We start from the raw sequence: 21,031 nt of genomic DNA on the forward strand, positions 1-21,031 counted from the left end.
CTTTTCACAGCAAACAGTCCTTTGTTTGTGGCGGCCAGCTTGATTTAGTAACAGTGAATGAATCGGGCGGGGTGTGAGGTGTGAAGGTCAGCTTCTCCGTGATGCTGTAAATACCGACCAAGCTGGTCTGGAATGAGCGAGGCCGTAGCCCAGCTTGCTATTCAGGCCTTTTTAACCAAACCAACTGAATGCTCGACTGTCTTGTCGCCTCTCAATTAATGCATATTAAAGGAGAAACTGTACATTTATCTCTCATCTGTTGTGAACGCAGCCAAGTGGGTGTCCAGTGCATCTCATTGGCTTATTTTAGATTTTTAATTTCCTTTCTCTTGATTAAAAAAAAAAAAGTCTTCTTTTTTGTTTTTATGTGCCCAAAGAAATGGAATTTTTGCAGCGGTGTGTTGACTTCATGTCCACTGTATACTGATAGTTGTATAGCTGGGGGGTGTGATGGCATGATGAGTTTCAAATGAAGTGATAAATGCAAGGACCCTGCGGTGCTCGGCAGGATAGATGTTAAATGAAGCTTGAGTATCATTGTATCCAAATACCTTCATATGCTAATGACACATCTCGACTTAGTTGAATCAAGAAATTGTTTTTAGTCTTTGGTTGTAGATGGTCGTTTTTGTAAAATTATTTAAGGAAAACTCATCTTGAGATAAAATGAGTGTTTCTGATCATGTTGGTCATGCAAAATGCCCTCTTTGAAAATGTTCCACACAAAGTACATCTTGATGTATGTAGTGCTTTAACAAAAGCCGAAGCTGTTGTTCGTATTATTATTGATATTATTAATATTAATATTAATATTGTTGTTATTATGATTATTGTTGTTGTTGTTGCTGTAAAGTGTCCTTGAGAGTTTTGAAAGGTGCTTATAAATGAAATGTATTATTATTATTATTATTATTATTATTATTATTATTATTATGTTCTACCGGAAACAAATTCCTTGTGTGTTCTACATACTTGGCAATAAAGATGATTCTGATTCTGATAACACGCGCACACACACGTACACAATTTTGATAATTTACAGCGGTCCTGCTGTAAATTCTCTTTTTGGCCAGAGGGTGGCAGTAAAAAGGTAAATAAATCCCTTCTTTGTAGTTTCATGCCAACGACAACAAAACAAACTTAACTCGCAGTACTTTGCCCAAGACGTCACACATTTCTCAGGAGACTTTAGCTGTCAGTGTAGTATCTCGTAAAAGTAAAAGAAATTCCATGAAACGTATCCTTTATCATGAGGGCAATTTCAAATTTAAAAAAAATCCTGAATGAACAGGAGGGCTCCTTTTTTTGACTGGCTCACAGTTAAAAACAACAAAATTTATTGTGGTATTTTTCTTCTAGCAAATGAGCTCTGCACTGACTAGCGCTGACCTCGCCGTTTAATAAGAGACCTTTGAGGAATCTCATGAACACCCCCCATAAAAAGTGCGTTTCTCTTTTAAAAATGTCTTTTTTTTTGGGCCGGTTGATATTTAACAGCCCATATTTGCTATTGGGTTTTTCAATACCTCTGGCTGTTTTTAATCTGCATAGAATCATGTCTAATTCTTCATTATAGGGTCTTTTTACATAATGATCCTCATGTTGCTGCTGTTAATTTTTTTATTAACGCAATTACCCGGCTCATTTTGAACTGGGTCAGAGGTCTAATTACTCTGCGTCATGCCGGTAAATAGTTGGTGCCGCCGAGCAGGTGGCCCTGGAGGTAAGAGGGAGACGCGGGGCATACCGAGGCGGGCAATTACTGGATGAATTTCACTTTAATAAATGTTGGGCTGCATTTGGAAATTCAGATAACAGAGCTTTTTGCCTAATGGGTGCTGCTCCGAGGCCACTTGTGCGAGGAAATGATCCCAAAGAGGCTTTAATTAACAGCGGCTACATGATCCAGGCAGCGCGTGACAGAATGTGAATGTGTGGGGGAGAGCGGACGGCACAGGCATAATATGAAAATGAGTGAGGGGGAAGGGTGGGCTTGAAAAGTGGGCGCCAACTTTTATCTGCACGCAGGTTGAAAAATCAAGAATTTGATTCTGCAAAACTGGTGCGGTAAATAAAATACATTATAAACAGTCCATATATTTTTGGGGGGATGGAGGGGGTGGTTTGAAAAGTGCGTCTATTACAAAGTCTTTGTTCATAAAATCACACTTAATTATCTAAAGGCTGTGGATTAACAGAATGGGGCTATTCTGGTGATACTTGTCGCTTTAAGGTCACCGGGGAACACTAAACCAGTGACATCCAAGTACACATCATTGTGATGATGCTTTTGCTTCTTCTTGCACCACTGAACAGACCAAACACCATCGGTGCTCTTTATAAATGTGTCAGTGGATCATCCAGACCATGTTGAACAGAGAAAAAGAACAGTTGGGTTTAAAATATTGCTTTCCGGGACTTTTCAGTCACACCATTTGGAATCATCCTTTGAAACGTGGATTTTTAGTAATTAACTGCGTGTTGCTTGCCCATTCTGGGAGCCATTGTAGATTTAATTTGTAACCCCCCTTTATTTATTTATTTATTTATTTATTTATTTATTTATTTATTTGTGTGTTTGTTTATTTTGAAGTATTTATTTCGAAGTATTTATTCATTCATTTCTATTTATTTATTTATTTATTTATTTATTTATTTATTTATTTCGGTTGGTCTATTTTCTTTATTTAAATATATTTATTATAATCTGTTTTTCAAGTTATTTATTTATTAATTTATAGATTATTCATTTATTTCAATTTATTGTTTTCAATATATTATTTATTTATTTATTTATTTATTTACTTATTTATTTATTTTATTTTGACCTGTTTATTTCATGGATGTATTTATCCATTTATTTATTTTGCTTTTTTTTTTTGTTATTTAAATTTATGTATTTATTTTATTCATTTATTTACTAATTTATTTATTTCAGGTTATTTATTCATTTATTTTAATATGTTTATTTCAATTTATTTATTCAATTATTTATTTTAATCTGTGTATTTCAATTGTGATTTATTTATTTATTTATTTCCATGTTTGTGTTTATTTCAAATTATTTATTTATTCATTTATATTAATATGTTTATTTCTATCTATTTATATATTTTTCTTCGCCACATTTCTTCCTTTCCGTTTGATTATTCTCTGAGAATGGATGGGGGAAAAAAACAAATTGGTAGGTCTGTTGTTTTTTTTCTCCCCCTTATACAAAAACTAAAACCTCATCCCTACCCCAACAGCAAAAAGTGAACAGCGATTAATCATACTCGCAATTTACAACGGCCGCCGTTTGTTGTGTGTTGTTGTTTAAGGCTGGCGGAATGCACGCCCAGAGAGCTGAGCGGGTTGCGGTGTAATGGCATGTTTGTATCCGTATACCCAATTCATTATCGCAGAGAGTTTGTTTGGTCCCGCCGTCTATGTCGCTTTCCCCGTTTTTGGTACCTGCTTCCAAGCGCCAACCGGATAGGTGGTTTTGTTGTGTTCATGTTTTATTTTATTTTTTTTCCCCCTGCATACAAGGTCCTCATGATTTTACACGCGGCGGTCTCCCTCCACTCTCCACCGGTGCTAAAAGCCCAGAAACAGAACGGTAATTGCCCAATTAGGGCCCTCGCGCCGTGGGCCGCCGAGCACTATGCGCCTCCACATGCTCACAGAGTCAGATAATTGAGATGAAAGCAAATGAACGGATGGCAGACAAACAAGCTACTAGAAAATAATTACTTGGAGTGTTTCTTTTCAGTAGCCGCGCAGCGAATTTCATTATTGTCAATAGCCCCTAAAGCTGCTCCAAATGCCGGTATTTGTCATATTCATAGAGACTTGATAATGACATTAATTTGTCTTAATGGCTGGCTTCTATTGTTAAAAATAGAGAAATGAGCAGAAATTGTCTTTGCTCGGCAGGTAGAGAGGACTTCAACACACTCCTGGCTAGCACGAGGGGATAATTTGCCGTGCTTGTCGAATTTCAAATAATTTGTTACAGGGAACATGAGTCATGTTAATACCATTAATGTCCATTTTCTGTCGTAATGCCATTTTAGCGGGCCTTTTGGCTTATTGCAGCAACAGTGCTTGCGACGTCGACCATTTTGTCTTTGTATACAAACACAAATTCAAAAAGACGCTGCTCCCCCAGACGTCTCGTATTGGCTGAATCTCTCATTCTCGACAAAGGTTCTTCATCTTGGACAGATTCTCGAAGATGGCGCGACTTCCTTCCGTGACGTATTTACGCAACTTCCGGTTTTTGGGAATGACCGACGATGTGGCGCTACAAAAATAAACGCGAGTAACCTAAAACATTGAATTGAACACATTCACTGCCAGACGATGTGTAAAAATGTCTTCACTCCAGTACCAGGGTTTTTGTCATTTTCACTTGAATTCCAGAACCCACAGAATATTGAGTTTTAGGACTACATACACATTCAGTGCAGCGTTTGAAAAATTGCTGATTCTGAAACCTTAGACTCTCTTCTGTCATCAGGAAAAAAAATAGTTAATTCCTAAATCGTATGGGTCTGGAGTTATATGAGCTTGAAATGAGGGTGGCTGTCCAAAATACAATGAATACGTACATATTGGTATATATGGCGCTTTCACAACAGCTGAAGCTGACAAAGGGGAAATGCTGACCCCATGTGCAAGGGGAAAATATTGCCAGAGGCCATAACAAGTGCATTATCGCAACCCAAGCAAGAAAAAACAAAACCCGAACACATTCAGGAATTACGCTCCACGTCATATGTATGTGTGTATGTGTATCTATGCTTGTCTGTGACTAAAGTATCCATAAGAGCTTTGAAAGGCGCTTGAAATCAAATGTATTATTATTATTATTATTATATTTTCAATTCCCGAATAAATACCTGAATTTGTTCGGGTTTTGGTTTTTCTTGCGTGGGTGCTGACAAAGCGCTGGTCAGACCTCTGACAATGTTTTTTCCCTTTTCAATTCCATGATAAATTCGTGAATGGCAGTGTATGAGTTAAACTACCACATTGAGCTGATGATGATGATGCAGATGGAGATGCATTTGCTCCCAAATTTTTTGATTTTCTGCCATGAAAGTCGCACTCTTACAAAAACATTTTCATGTGTTTGTGTGCGCGTACAGAGATATTAAAGTTGTGATTGCTTAAAACGGAAGCTGATGATTCATTTGACTCCAGCGTCAAGCTCCTTATGTAACATGTTGCGTAATATTATTTAAACTGTTTTTGTGCTTTTCCACTGTGATGGAAAGAAGGGGGGGGGTTGTTTTCCTTGAATATGAGAGAGACATAGTTTAAATGCACATTTCAGAAATCGCTGTGATGGATTGATTGGCTGGTTTCTAATGATAATAAATAATAATAATAATACATTATATTTTAAGCACCTTTCAAAGCTCTCAAGGACACTTTACAGTCACAGACAAGCATAGGTACTAGAATAAATAAAATACAATCACAAATAGTACGCAATAAATAAAATACAATTCAAAATAGAACCAAGAGAGAGAGCTACACAGAAAATGCAATTTTAAATAGGTGGGTTTTGAGATGGAATGATCACTTAGTGTTGTATAAATCTTTTTAAATGGGGGAATCTGTTCGTGTGATGTCTTTTTTGGGAGGATCAATGCAGTTGTTATGCATGCCTGACATTATTTCTCAAAAAAAAAAAAGACCGTCATCAAGCAAAAAGCGCCTTCAATATGGGCCACGTGAGGCCAGCATTTAAATGAAATTTAAAGGACTCTTATGGTGTCTCATTTGAATAATTCATTGGTGGTGTATCTCCACCTGCTTCGGCCTCTGCGCCGGCGTCTGAATGGTGATGTGTGACACGCTCCCGATGAAAAATAACAGCCGCCCTCAGATCGGCGCGACGGCCGATGAAGAATCGCTGACTTTTATTGGCGGCGAATAAAAGGATGCGGTTGAAAGAGTCCAAAGGCTGGCAGGAGAGAGAAGGATTCAGAGGGAGGGGCGGAGGAGTGCAAAACAAGCCCCCCCCCCCATCCATCACATCAGTTGAGGAGACACATTCCAGTGCCCTTAGCAAGAGGATACATTCACTCAAAGTCACAAAAGAGGAGGAATCTGGGAGAAGCTGGGAGGGGCGTCCATCACTTGCAGTCCAATTCACTTGCCTCTATGGGCATGACAAATGTACATTTTGACGCCCGTGAACGTCTCGATGCTCAAAATAACAAAAAAAAGGACCAAAAAACAACAGAGAAGCGAATAGTAAAAAAAAAAAAAATCAACTGGCCTTTCCTCACTGCCCCTCCCACTTTCTGTCCTGCCTGCCCGTCTCTTTCCCCACTTCGTCCCACTCATTAATCGGGAGTTGCAGAAATTTGGGGCCAGGGCGCTCGGATATCTCTGTCTGGCCGAGTCGTGGGGATTTTAGGGTGGAGGGAGCAGGTGATGGCTTTCTGGAGTGCACTCATTTACACTCCTCCTTTTCTCTCGCTGAACAGCATGAAGAGGTGGGAGTGAGAGCGTGGGGGTGCGGAGGAGTGCTTCCCCTCACTCCTATGAGCTGCACCTGCCAGGGGTGAGAGGATCAATGGTGAACTCTGACCTCCTACCTTTCACAATGCCCGGTTATTACTCCGAGCATGTAATGTATCCACCGTTTTGTCGAGGATGCGCCACAACGGCACGATTCTGACGCCAATGGGCCGTGTGAAGTTGTGCGTCGCAAGATACAACCTCATACGCCCGTGTCAATGATGGAGTTTATATTCGCTGACCGACGAAGAAAACGAGAAATGGATTCAAATGAAACATTGAGTTGGAGTTTGGATTAGCCTTTATTAGTCTCGCAGTGGAAAAATCTACATTTCACAGCAGCAAAGTGATGAAAGTAAGAGGAAAGGAAAGGAAGAAGTAGAAAAAATAAAATACAGGAGCTGCTGTAAACGCAACCCCTCGCGGTGCCATCTTTAAGTCCAAACAACAACAAAAAACCTAAATAACACATATTGTGACACAACACAAAAGACAAAGATAGTCATTCAATCTTAAGCAGTTCTAGATAAAAGAGGAGATGATCAAAGCATCCTTTTTACCAGTGGATCAGGGACATCATGGTGAAATGTGCACGTCTGCTACAGCCAAATATTGAAAGCAAACACGAAGCTTTTGCAAAGTAGATTTTGCAAAGTCTATAAAATGGCCGCCAACTCAACAGAACTCACTTTGCAACCAGCAACGGTTTGGCAGATAGTTTGCGGTTGTTCTAAGAAGCGGCTTGATTTCTGAGCTGGAGTTTACTTTCAATCTAAACGTAAAAAAAGTATCATATATTAATGTATAATTATAATTAATAATTATGTATGGATTTAATACTACCGCATCACTTAAAATATCCATTCAACAATCCATCCACTTTGTGAACTGCTTATCTGCTAGCTTATTGCTAATACACAAGTCAAAGCACAATAGACAGGCTAACAGATAGCACAGGCGAGCAACGGACATTTGTATTGAATAGCACGGAGCTTTTTTTTAGGGGTGCAGGGGGGAGGGTCACCTGTTGCCTTTTTTTTTGCCATGCTAGCGATGACAACTCTATGACAGGTTCCTTTTTACATCAGTGACCAAATGACGGCACGGCGTCAATGTTTTCCATCGCGTGCTCATTATAAATATGAGCCCTCTTCGTTTTGTGGTCCGGCAGATCATTTTGTCCTTGAACCGAGTATAAACGCTGATCATTCAGAGTGCACGGTTCCATTTTGGATTCCGCCGTAGCGTCGGAGTAGTGTGAAAGTCGGCGGACCCCTGGCCTTGACCAGCTGAGAGCTAGTGTGTCGGTTTCTATGGTAATGGTGAAAAAGTAAACTACCTCCCAGCAGCACCCCCGCCGCGTGTCGCCTCCCCAAAGGAGTGCATTTGCAGAATACATGGGAGGGTGGGGGGACGAGGGGGGGGGGGGGTAACCTGACGAAATGGGCAGTGACCCGTCATAACATTGACTCTCACGAATGTGCTCGTATATAGACTTGGAATTTGCCTAGATTTTGTTTAGTGTCATAACTCTTGAGAGGAAGGGGGGGAGAGAGAGAGAGAGAGAGAGAGATTCGGTCAAAAGTGAAGTGTGAAAGGAGTTGAAAAAAATCTGTCACACGGGTCATCAGGATGGAATTGATCTTGAGACCTTGTGTGATAGTCCCAATTTGTTTTATATTGCGTGTTAAAAATAAAAATGGCCGACATACTGTACTATATTTTTTGAGCCATTGCCTTAGTGTCCTTGAGAGTTTTGAAACGTGCTTATAAATAAAATGTCTGATTATTTTTTTTACTGTATTTTCTGGTGTATAAGGCACACCCAAAAGCCTTTATTTTCTTGAAAAGATGACCCTATGCCTTGTATGCAGTTACGCTTTATATTTTCTTTTCCTTTCGGCTTTTATATGTGAAGTAATATTGAGCCACAACAGGTCTCGCAACTACTGTCAGCAGCCACCAACTCAATTTCCTCCTGTCAGAGAAGCTTTACTGGAGCGCCTTATAATGTGGTGTGCCTTATACAGTAAAGTCTCGTTATATCGATATCGGATATATCGATAGTCCCGGTTATATCGATACTATTTCTATGCACGCACAGAGAAAATTACATGCAAACAGGGTCGGATATATCGATAGTCCCGGTTATATCGATATTTTTTTAGACTCCCTTGAATATCGATATAACGAGACTTTACTATATTTGGAAAACTTGGATATATTTATATACGGTGATACCTCGGTTTACGAACCCCTTGACTTACGAACTTTTTCGTTTACGAACGTTACATTTATGAAAATTTAACCTTGGCATACAAAGTTTTTTTGGGACACGCACGGCGCTGCCTCAAAGAGTGATGCGTCATTGGCGAACAAGCCCATTCTTCTAACAACAAAATGGCAGCCGACTGTTTTTGTCCTCTATCCCCCGCCCCCAGTCTTCGGTTAAAGTGATTGGTCGAGAACACAGCAGTGAGGGGAGGTGGTTTAAACATTAAAGAGACAGGTAGACGACAGTGTGAGAGTTTCAACTTTGATAGTTCAAAGGCAGAGTGTAGACTGCAAGGTTAAAATATCCCATCAATCAGGCTTCACAAACAACCCACAAGCCATCTGTACACTTGATGCAAAAAGCTATCGACCCAGCTAAACAGAAAACAATTGATGAGGAACTAGGCAAAATGGTCGCAGAGAAAGCACCTCCTAGGGATCATTCCTCAAGATGGTGAAAGAAGAAGGTTACGTTCCTCATCAAGTGTTTCATGCTGAGGAAACCGGCCACTCCATTCCATCAAGCCATCACAAAGGTAAATAAAACCACTTTATTATACTGTACAGTTTATTTCTTTAATTTTAAAACCATAGCACATTTATTATACATAAAATAAGGTATATTTTGTGTAGTTTTAAGGCTTAGAAAATTAGAAAATTTTGTTTTATGGTGACCTGGGAACAGATTATTCTCATTTTAATGGTTTCCTATGGGAAATTAATTTTTGGGATACACACTTTTCGCCTTACACACTCCGTCTGTGAACCAATTAAGTTCGTAAGCCAAGGTATCACTCTATTATATTTGGAAAATGTTTTTCATTCATTCAAAGTGCGCCTTATACATATACAAGTTTGAAAATACACCACTCATTGCGAATGCTTACGCCTTATAAATCCAGTGTGCCTCATACACTGGAAAATATGGTATGTACTTATTTTGTTGTTCTAATGACCATTTTATATGGTTATTTGCATGATAAGAAAACAGCATCAACAAAAATCAACGCATTTAATGGCAGCCTTGGACTATCTTAAACATTCGTCCGAAAAGTTAAAAAAAAAAACCCTTTGTCCACTTTTCAGAAGTCAGAGTTTGTGTTGGCAGTCAAATAGTTTCACTGTGAAAAAATGAAGACTGCTCCGAAACAAAAGCCACCCCTTGAAAAGCAACTAATGTGAGATGAATGGGGAGGAAATAGTCCAAACCCCAGGAGGTCATTAATGAGAAAACCATAAACTTTCAAAAGAGTCACACTGGCTTATTTGTTTCCTAGAACCATCCCGGCTTTGAAACTTTGAACCGATTACGTGTCTTGACCTCCATCGAGGTAAATCTTAAAAATATGTCAAACGTGTAAATCATTTATTTTGCGCAACTTCTTTTCTTATAAGCGTTTCGGCACCGCTCTTGCTGCTCTCTGACCTCCTTCCACCCGGACTCCGACCCCCCTCTGCGGTTTCCCATGAGCCTCCAATTGACTCAATTAAGTCAACACACAACTACCATATGCTAAAAGATGTTTGTTCTCACCAAAATGGCCTCGCAGCTGCATCGGGGGGGGGGGGGGGGGGGGGGGTGGACGCTCGCGTTCACAGGGAACTTGAGCGACGACGAAACGTCCTCCCATCTTATGTTCCTGTGATCTTTTGTCATTTGAAAGAGTGTCCCGTGAAAAACATCAGAGCGAGCAAAAAATGGGCCGAGAGAGAAAAGTGACAATGACGTAAAGTCAGAAAGTGAATGAGGGGAGGATCGGGAACGTCAAGTGAAAAGGAGTCGCCATCAAAAGTTGTTCGACGCCATAACTCCTCTTTGTTTCGGCCACAATCGCGTCTCTGCCATGTTGGCCGGCGCCATGACATTCGGCGGAGAGAAATAAGGCAAACAGAACATCGCCAAAAAGGCGCTCTGCTTTTTGCCGCTTTGGGCTTTTGTACTTTTTGTAGCGGGGGGGGACTGTTAAAGGTGCAGCCAAGGGCACAAAACGCGGAACAAAAGGCGTAGTGTGGAGGAAGGCACTATCGCTGACATCCCCGGCACTTTGAACAACTTGTCAACGCCGACACTCAAGCGCCTCCATCCACTCTGTCACGTTGGTGTACGGAGACCCTTTGAAAGGCCTCGCTTGACCTGCCCGTATTCCCTTTGGCGGGGTTCAAATGGCAAGAAGCTTTCATTGTGTCGGCGAGAGTTCATTAAATTCATTGGTTTGACCTGTTATTTCTCGGCCAAAAGTCTGCTGATTTGGGAGGGAAAAAAAAATGTGAGTCAGCCATACGTAATCGCTTCGTGACCTTCGCGAGGGTGAGAATTAAAAAAAAAAAACCTTTGAAGAGTTTCTCAAGGCTTTTTTTATGTACGTTGGAGACATCTATAGCAGAACAAATGGATTGACATCAAAAGGGTATTTGAAACTATCCAATGATAGTAACATACGTCTAACATCTCTTATCCCTCCCCCCCTCAGCCCTTAATATATCCACTAAAATGCATTTACCAACTCATTTCCGTTAATTTGCCGACAAGTGAAGACGAAAGTCATTTAGATTGGAAGAAATGTTCTCTGCTGTTAATGTCGGAACACGTCGTGGAAAACGTGAGCCTCTCCTCCGTTCCCATAACGTGACCACATTTAGATGTAAATTGACTCATTAGGATGGCGAGACTCTCAGGTTTGCATTTATCTCCCATTTATTCTTGTCATACACTTAACAGGCTCAGAGACGACTTGGTCCTGTGGAGTTGATTTTGAAAAGCTTGAAAGCATGCAAACGAGAGTGAAAAGAGACGTTCGCGGCTCAAGGTTGAATGATAATGCATTTAAATACAAGTTTGGATTGGGAATTTTGTGCTTTTTGTACCTTCATTGCTTGACTTTAATGGCTCAAGAACACGATTTGGTCCCAAAAAGGCCAATAAATGTTGATTCTCATTTCAGGGCCATTTCTAACTTTGACAGGAACAGCAGAGTATTGTATTTTCTGGATTATCAGGTGCAGCAGATTATAAAGAGCACTTTCAACAAATTACATATTTTAAAACTTTTTCCATATGTGTGTATAAGGTGCACTGCTTCATCCGCCAATGATAGCGGCCGTGTTGAATAAAATAGTGGCATGAACTCACTTCCGTCAAAAGTCAATTAATTTATCCGTGAAGTTGTCGGCAGGCTGTTTATGTTTGGTGTCACGTATACACCAAAATGTATTTTTATTCATTAATATTTATGTATGTCTTCTTTTCCTTTCGGCTTTTCCCTACAAGGGGTCGCCACAGCGAATCCGTAACCTCCATCTTCAGAGGTATGATACCCATGTTTGTTTTGGCCCAGCTTTTACGTCGGATGCCCTTCCTGACACAACCCTCTGTATTTATCCGGGCTTGGGACCGGCACAAGAAGACTTATGTCCCTTTGTGGCTACACAGTAAGCAACACGCTCAGTAAAAGGCTCCCAAACACAAAATGGTCATGAGCACAGCAACAATCAAAAAAGCAAAAGTATACTCACCATTTGATTTATGTATGTATCTATCTATATCTATCTAGCTAGCTATCTAGCTATCAAGATGGCTAGCTATCAGAATCAGAATCATCTTTATCGCCAAGTATGTAGAACACACAAGGAATTTGTTTCCGGTAGAACAGGCTGCACTGGTATCAAGCTAGTTAGCTATATACAGTAAAGTCTCGTTATATCGATATCGGATATATCGATAGTCCCGGTTATATCGATACTATTTCTATGCACGCATGGAGAAAATTACATGCAAACAGGGTCGGATATATCGATAGTCCCGGTTATATCGATATTTTTTCGGACTCCCTTGAATATCGATATAACTAGACTTTACTGTATCTAGCTATCTATCTAGCTAGTTATCTATATATCTATATCTAGCTAATTATCTCTCTCTCTCTATATTTATTTAATTCTCAGGTTTCCATTATAAAGTGTGGGTGTGGACGGGCTGTGTGATTTGCAACATGGCAGCTCCGAGTAGTTGCATCTCAGCATTTGATTGCTTGTGACGACTCATATGAACACTTGAACCCAATAACTTGCGACAGTTCGAAAAGTCTAAGACTAAGCTTTCACGGTGTAGCGCAATTGTCAAAACGACCTCTGGTCTACTCTCAACGTGGCGTTATTAAGTCTCGTCTCGGATTCATAGTTTGTTGCTAAGTGCACTCGGCAGTCATGTCTTGGCATTGCGCAACTGATTGTCGATGGGATCAGTACCGATCTGGATTTATCTGCACCTGAGCGGTACTTGAGTGATGGGTAGATCATTGCTGACAAACCGTGACAAAAAATATATTTTCAAATTCCATTCTGTGCGTGTCTGGATCATATCCCTCCCTCATTTAATTAACACCATGTTTAAATGTGGTGATAGCTCGATTCCCCTTTTAGTAAATGGCAAGAACACATTCACCTGTGGAGCCCCGGCAACCCTCAATGGTTCCCAAAGACCCTCTCGCTTAAAGATTCATTGGTCCCTATAGACTCCAACAGCCCGACCATATTGCGCCAGTCAAGCCGGTACTTATGCGTCATCTGTTATCTCTTGCGCTGGTGTTTCTGGTGAGCGTATGAATGATAATCAGGCCTTTGTGTATCCAGAGAGGTGCGGCGGGATCTGCGCTCTGTGATGTTGCCTGAGGGGCCAGATTAGGAGGGGTCGGCGGCCCTCTGTGTCACGTCGACAGTCACAGCGCTCATCGTCGGACGGGCCCAAACCCCACTGGGACCTTAAATCCTGTTACACTGTCCGCTAAAACCATCATTTGTATTAGAGATGTGTGGGTGTTTAAGTGCGTGTACATATTAAGTGAGAGGGTGGGGTTGGAGGGGATAGTGTCTTAAAACGATGAATTATTCATACCAAAAGAAAAGGAGATATTGACTACATCTCCATAAACAGACTGCGCTCTTTATGTCAGCGGGCACGAGATCTTTGGGGATAATTGCATAAAAGCCGGTGAAAATGCTCTCCTCCTGCAAGCGCAGCAGGCACCGGTCGGCCTTATCGTCAGGGGTGAATTTGAGTGACGGCGATTGTTCCAACTTAATGTCTTATAAATAATTTACTCTTTCCAGTCTTGATTCTGATTGTCCAAACAGCTGTAAGTCGGTTGTGCTAGCTCCGGGCAGGGCAGGGCTGTTAAAGTGTGGGCTAACAGGATTTATTTTTTATTTTTTGGGTGCAGAAAAAGTGTAGTTGTGAGCATATACCGTAATTTCTGCACTATAAAACGTGACTTTTGTCACAAGCTTTCAACCCTGTGGCTTATGCAACGATACGGCTAAATTATGCATTTTTTTTTTTTCTTCTGACGACCGCCAGGGGTGTTCTACCACTAAAGGTAAGAGTGAGACAGGGTGAATATATGTGCCGAGGAAGATGCAAGTTTCACGTAACTTCCCCTGTGATTCGTGCATTTAAAGGACAACCGACACCATTTTTTTGTTTCCTAACTGACATCTGAAAAACGTTTTATAGCATCTTAAATACCCAAAACGCACAGGCTGATATTTTTAGTCAAATGCAAAATACCAATAAAAATGAGGTAAAGTGTCCCAAAGCTACTTCAAAATGACCTCGGAGATGCCGAGTTTCAGAGGGTCCCGCCCCCTTGTTCGTGACTTCACGCCAGGACGTCTTGCCTTGCTCTAGAATCAAAACAATGGCTTCAGATTCGGAGAAGATGCGTTCTTGTTACTCATCCAGTTATGAATATGATTCAAATAGTTCTGAAGAGGAAAGCATAAATGTTTGCAATGGATTAAAGAAGTCCTTCCATATCATTTTGAGGCGTCTGGACTCCAATGTAGCTCCCCGAAAATGCACAAGATGGCGCCCAAGCTCAGTTGGAAATGGCCTTATGGCACTGTTTTAAAAGTTACTGTACAGTGTATTATTAAAACTTTGAAAACTTTTTCTGTCTACCGTCTTTCTTTATAAACATGCGACTTATTGACAGGTGCGGTTTATGTATGTACAAAATGTTTTTTTTTTAATGTAGTAGTGGGTGTGATTTATAATCAGGTGCGCTCTATAGTCTGGAAATTATGGTAGGCTAGTTTTTATTTATTCAAAAGTGATGAGGAAAATGAGACTCTGAACTTCTGGCCTGCGTTTCCAGAGGGAGGTCAGAACTATTTGTCAGTCTCCAGTTGGGATTGCAAATTGGGATGAGCCTCCCTGGGTGACCAGCAGATCATTCCTTCCTTCATTTGAGAACTGTTGTTGAACAATAACTTAACCAGGAAGTCTCTGATTCACTGGTAAAAAGGAGGCTTTCATCCTCTCCTCTTTCATCTAGAGCTGCTCCATGTAATAAAGTGTTTGTATTGTACTCAAACATCATAGTGTACAGTTGTTAAGATTGCACAACTATTCATGTTTTGATATTCCTGTTGTTTATTATTTTGCTTTTTGTTGACTATCATGTGAAACGCTTTGTTACAGCTGCAGTTGTTGTGAAAGCACTATATAAATTAGGTTGTATTGTATTATATTGTATTTTATTGTATTATCTGACACATTTGGCCCATTGGGTTTATATGACCATTCCAGCTGTGCTATTTTGTTCTCCAAAAGACCTGTCGTGATTTTGTCACACGTTTTGACTTGATTGGCTTGCTAATTAATAAGCAAATGCATTTTTTTTTGTTTCTCGTGATAACACATCTGATCTCAGGGTTTAACTGCTCCTAATTCACTGTCACGGTGAAAGCCTAATTACAGGTCTAAGGTTTATTGCACACTAGCGGTGTGATGCTGAGCACATTACGTGGACTGCAGGTCCTCTTTTTTTAATGGTCACAGAGACACCATTTATCCTGATGTGTTTCAAAGTGGAGCCCCCTCTCCCCCCCCAAAAAAAAGCATACGAACTATTATACCAAAACAGTCTGGCAATTGGCTGTACATAGATCCTTGTCACTTCTATCCTGCTCCATTTTTTGACATTAATAATTTTTAAAATATCCCACTTTTTTGTGGGGTAAACTCGTCCCTATGTTTGAAGGTCGTGTTCAAAGCGCCTTAAAGCGAAAGAAAATGTTTTCCTATTAGCTAATTGAATGAGAGCGCAAAGCGAGGCCCGCGCCGCTCCATGACAGAGTCGCCTTTGTTGCGTCTATCCGCCGCTGTCACACACTTTAATTCGACTCTCTTTCTCCCTCATTGAAAGCCTCCACAATGACATTCAATAAAGGCCGTCGAGTGAAAACCTGGTTATTTTTACATATTCTTCCAAAACCGCCGCCCCTCCCTCCCTTCCCGCGACTCGGCGGGGGCCCGAGCAAAGGAATTAATCAACGCTCTTTAACAGAACCGCCTTCAGGCGATGACTTGTCCCTTTTCTCTTGCCTAGAAAATGACACATTAACCCTCAATCGGTTTGCATAAACTTTACATTCAGCTGTTGCGTATACAGAAAGTAAAATCAAACTAATAGAGTCAAGCAAATGTAATTGTGTCACCCGAATAGCTTTTGTGTTTAATAACTCATTCACTGCCATTCATGAATTTATCCCGGAATTGAAAATATGACATACAGCGCCATTCCCGAATTTGTTCAGGTGTTGTTTTTTTCTTGTGTGGGTGCCGATAAAGCGCTGACCATGGCCTCTGGCAATTTTTTTCCCTTCCACGAGGGGCAGCATGTCCCTTTTTTCCATGTTATATAAACCAATATGTATGTATTGCATTGTATTTTGGACAGTTGCCCTCATTTCAAGCTCATATAACTCCAGACCCATGTAACTTAGGAATTAACCTTTTTCTGATGAAAGAAGAGTCTCTACGATTTCTAATGTTGGATTGAATCTTTGTTGATAAATGAAATGGATTATTATTATTATTATTATTATTATTATTATTATTATTATTATTATTATTATTTATTATTATTATTATTATTATTATGTAAAATTCAATATTTTGTGGGTCCTGCAATTTAAGTTAAAATGACAAATACCCTGGCACTGGAGTGGACACATTATTGCACATTGTCTGGCAGTGAATGAGTTCATTTCATGTTCTCAAGGTCAAGTCGGCTGGAATCGAACTTTAACTCATTCACTGCTATCCCTGAAGTTATTTGGGAATTGAAAGTATAATATGGAGCGCCATTCCCGAATTTGTTCGGGTTCTGTTTTTTCTTGCAGGGGTGCCGATAAAGCACTTGTCAGACATCTGGCAATGTTTTTTGCATTCCAAGAGGGGGCAGTGTTTTCCTTTTTTCCATGTTAGCGCTTTGTTCCACCTTCAGCTGTTGTTAAATCGCTATATAAACCAATATGTATGTATTGCATTGTATTTTGGACAGCCGCCCTCATTTCAAGCTCATATAACTCCAGACCCATATAGTTTAAGAATTAACTTGTTCTTTCTGATGAAAGAAGAGCGTGTAAGGTTTTTAACGCTGCATTGAATGTTTATATATTCCTTCTTCGTTTCCTTTCGGCTTTTCCCTTCAAGGGGTCGCCACAGCAAATCAGTGTCCTCCATCTTTAGAGGTTTGATCCGCATGTTTGTTTATTCCTAAAACTCAATATTCTGTGGGTCCTGGAATTCGACTGACTGGCAACATAACCTTTATTACTCGCACCGTGGAGACATTTTCACATCATAGCAGCAAAGTTATAAAAGGAAGATGATGGAAAGGAAAAGAAGAGTGAAATATAGGAGCTGCTGTAAAGACAGCCATTCTCGCCATGCCATCTTGAAGTTCCCGTCAGTCTAACAAATGCTCAAATCCCAACCGGGCCGTCTTTCTGAATGTGACAATCGAAGCTCGTGTTTTATGATAAAATAAGAGCGACGATAAAAGGCAGAATAGACTAGTGCCGCCTCTCTCGGCGTGGGTGGGGCCGAACAAGAATAGACTACATTATGCAGTTCATTTAGTTAACAAGTGAAATAATGGCGAAGCGTGCAGTGGGAATGCCGAAGAGAAAAGCACAAAACCCTATTGAGTACCCTCGGCCCCGCTTGCAGCGTAACTCGTCACATGGCTCCAAAGCGCCTATTTAAGGAGCCCCCGGCGCGCCTTCAGCACCACTTCGCTGTCCACCCCTTTCCACGCGAGACCACGCTGCCACTCTCCGTCCTTACTTCCCACACCACCACCACCACAACCATGCCGAGGTCATTTCTCGTGGATTCATTGATTTTAAGAGAGACCAGCGACAAGGGGAGCGACAACAGCCCGCCTCTTTTCCCCTACGCGGTGCACTCCCCCGGTCACCCGGCGCACGGGTTGCCGGGCTCTTGTCACTCCAGGAAGGCCGGGTTGTTGTGTTTTTGCCCGCTGTGCATGACCGCTTCCCAGCTGCACGCGTCCCCACCTTCGCTGCCGCTCCTCAAAGCTTCTTTCCCGGCTTTCGGCTCGCAGTACTGCCACACGGCTTTGTCCAGGCAACACGGCTCACCCAACGGCGTCAATCTCGGTCACGCCGCCATGTACCACCAGGCCGCTTACTCGGTTCCAGACCCGCGGCAGTACCACTGCATCGCCATCGGTGAGTCCGTCTGTTTCTCTCTCTGCGAGTGCGCGTTTTTTTTCCTTCCCATTTCTTCCCACATCCTAAATTGACTGACGATATTCATATTTTCGACAGAAAACGCCAACGGCAAACTTCAGAGCAGCAAACGCATGCGCACGGCCTTCACCAGCACGCAACTTTTGGAACTGGAACGCGAGTTCACATCCAACATGTACCTATCCAGGCTGAGGCGCATCGAGATCGCCACCTACCTCAACCTATCCGAGAAACAGGTTAAAATCTGGTTCCAAAACCGACGAGTCAAGCATAAAAAGGAAGGCAAGAACGGATCCGGAGGCCCTCGGACTGCCAGCAGCGGCTGCAAATGCTCGTCGGCGGCGTCGACGGCGGCCAGATGCTCGGAGGAAGAAGACGACGACATGCCCGTGTCTCCGTCATCGTTCTCTGAAAAGGACGACTTGTCCGTCTCCCCTTGAACTACCCATCTGGACCATTTATTATTATTTTTTATTTTATACATATCTCGAACCAAAAAAGACTGTTCCACTTTTGTAAATACAAAAAGAATATTTATTCAGGAAATGATCGTGAATAATTGTATCATTCTGTATATACATTGTATGCTTTGTAATGAAGTGAATTTGTTGTTGCTGAACCCTTGAGTGCCCAAAATGTGGAAAAAAATGTTTAAAAGTATTTTGCCCCCCCTTGTATTCTATAAGAATACCATCATGGGTGTGTGGCAGGATGTAAATTTCATTTCATTTTGAGCTCAAATGCTATATGATTCAATGTGATTTTGAATTTATTTATTTATTTAAAAATATGGGGGGAAATAAAAGCAAATTTCTGAGCAGTACTGGTTGTGTTGCCTTGGTGCTCTTTTTTTTGCGGGCCTTTGTGCGCCCGTGCGTAAACCCAAGCCAAGACTTGACTCGTGCGCGTGCACATAAATGCAAACGAATAGAAGTGCTTTCACAATATTTTTAGCTCATCTTTAGAATTTTTTTCTTTTATTAAAAATAAAAAAAGTGACATTGGTGTGCAGAGAGATATTTCCCAACACATTTTGATATTTACTACCCTAATAGTGATACGCACGCTGATTATCCACATATTGCATAAATACAACATGGAATGACACATTATTTTTTATTTAGTTTCATACTAATGTAATAAATATATTCATTGGCGTTTTATCCCATGGGCTTCGGGTTGGGTGGAGATTCTTTTAAAGCAGATTTCACTACCACTCACTCATTCGTTTGTGTTTTTAGGGTGCGAACGAGAAGCCTCGTGTGACCCCGGGTGAGTTAATCGTCAGCGTGAGTGAATAAACGCGCATGATTTAAGGTCCATATGTTTGAGATATCGATCGGTTATGAAATTCAATGACCGGATACTGTTTATTGTCCATGAGCTGCGTCTGTTGTTTTGATCACGTGGCCCAAAGTGTCCTCGAAGTTGTTTGGTGGATTCGTGAGCAGGTGGCTTTAAGACTAAAGGGAATACATGCAATACCCCTGGATTAAAAAAAAAATATAGATAAAATATATTTCATAAATTCACGCCATCAGTTTTTATGCACATAAAATGGAAACTGCAGAAAAATAGGGTTAAAATGTCCCCATTTATGTGTTGTTAAATGTGAATAGAATGCATAGGATAACAAAGCAATTAAAAAAATAATATTTTATGAATATGTATTTTAAGAAATAATATTTCTTCTTTGGTACGTCTGCGCGTCGTATCCAAGCACTGAACGTTTTGCTTTCTTTTACGCACCGTTCCAGTCGCTTTCTGGTGAACTATTTAGACCCTAAACCGATCTTATATTGGTGAATACACTTTAAATTATATATGCCTCATTGTAAACATATCTTATAATTTTGTCAAAGGCAAAAAAAAAACAAGCTCCAAAGTGCACAGCCTTGCTATTTGCATCAATATCCAATTCGGAACTTTGGTTTCGCTTTTCAAGCCTCCCTTTTAATGGTTCACTTAAGCATTTTAACAAAACGCCAATATTTGCATTTGTTAAGATGCGGGATTAGACTATTTTGTTAATTGCATCATATAGCCCCCATTTCGTCCCAAATGTTCTCCGCCAAGCAGCTTTTATCCATTCAATAGCCCCCGGGAGCTACGCGCCCTGGGGGAGTTTAGGCGACCGGTGGGTGCTCCAAATGCTTCATTTATTTATTCTTAATTTTGTGCCGATCAATTCATTGAAGCCCCCCTAAAAAATCTGGGTGTCTTTTTAAAAGGAAGAAAAGGGGAATTGTGGACGTCACCCCCCACCCCCCACCCCCCGACGCTTGGAGAGCCGCTTGAGTCAACAGGCGCCCATCTCGCAGACTCGCCCCTCGGTCTTTATCCCGGCTAATTTTTTATTTACGGCTTTTCTTTGACATGTCTCTTATCTATCAGATTAAAAGAAGGGCTTGTAACAAATCAGTCTGCCCCGGTTTACAACAGCATTAAAAGGGGACAAAAGGAGCGGGCAGTCAGTACCTGAGAGTCTGCTAGACGGGGGCGCAGCGGCCGCAGCTGATTCGATGGTTTGAAAAATACGCACGAAACAAAATACTTGAATCCTGAAAAAAGAGCCTTTGTACGTTTCTTTAGAAATCAAGGCAATTCTGCATGACAAAGGACAATTAATAAGCCGTCTTTTCACGACCAGCAGCTGGTTTCCCCGTCAAGGAAA

General features: G+C 41.0%; 1 protein-coding gene across 1 annotated transcript; it reads left to right on the forward strand.

Moving 5' to 3' along the window:
• The first annotated feature begins 17,862 nt into the window (after positions 1-17,862).
• On the forward strand, positions 17,863-18,860 carry gsx1 (GS homeobox 1). Its single transcript, XM_089017186.1, has 2 exons — positions 17,863-18,336; positions 18,436-18,860. Exons 1-2 carry the CDS (start codon positions 17,955-17,957, stop codon positions 18,795-18,797), a joined length of 744 nt encoding a protein of 247 aa, XP_088873312.1. The 5' UTR covers positions 17,863-17,954; the 3' UTR covers positions 18,798-18,860.
• Positions 18,861-21,031: the final 2,171 nt, after the last annotated feature.

This window comes from Hippocampus bargibanti, linkage group LG16 (assembly GCF_051943395.1).
Source record: "Hippocampus bargibanti isolate YZ-2025 linkage group LG16, ASM5194339v1, whole genome shotgun sequence".
NCBI lineage: Eukaryota > Metazoa > Chordata > Actinopteri > Syngnathiformes > Syngnathidae > Hippocampus > Hippocampus bargibanti.

Bases quoted from the DNA above. Each gene is read 5' to 3' on its own strand.
- gsx1 (XM_089017186.1), top strand. From the start codon at position 17,955: ATGCCGAGGTCATTTCTCGTGGATTCATTGATTTTAAGAGAGACCAGC. The intron at 18,337-18,435 runs GTGAGTCCGTCT...TATTTTCGACAG, and splicing joins GTACCACTGCATCGCCATCG to AAAACGCCAACGGCAAACTT.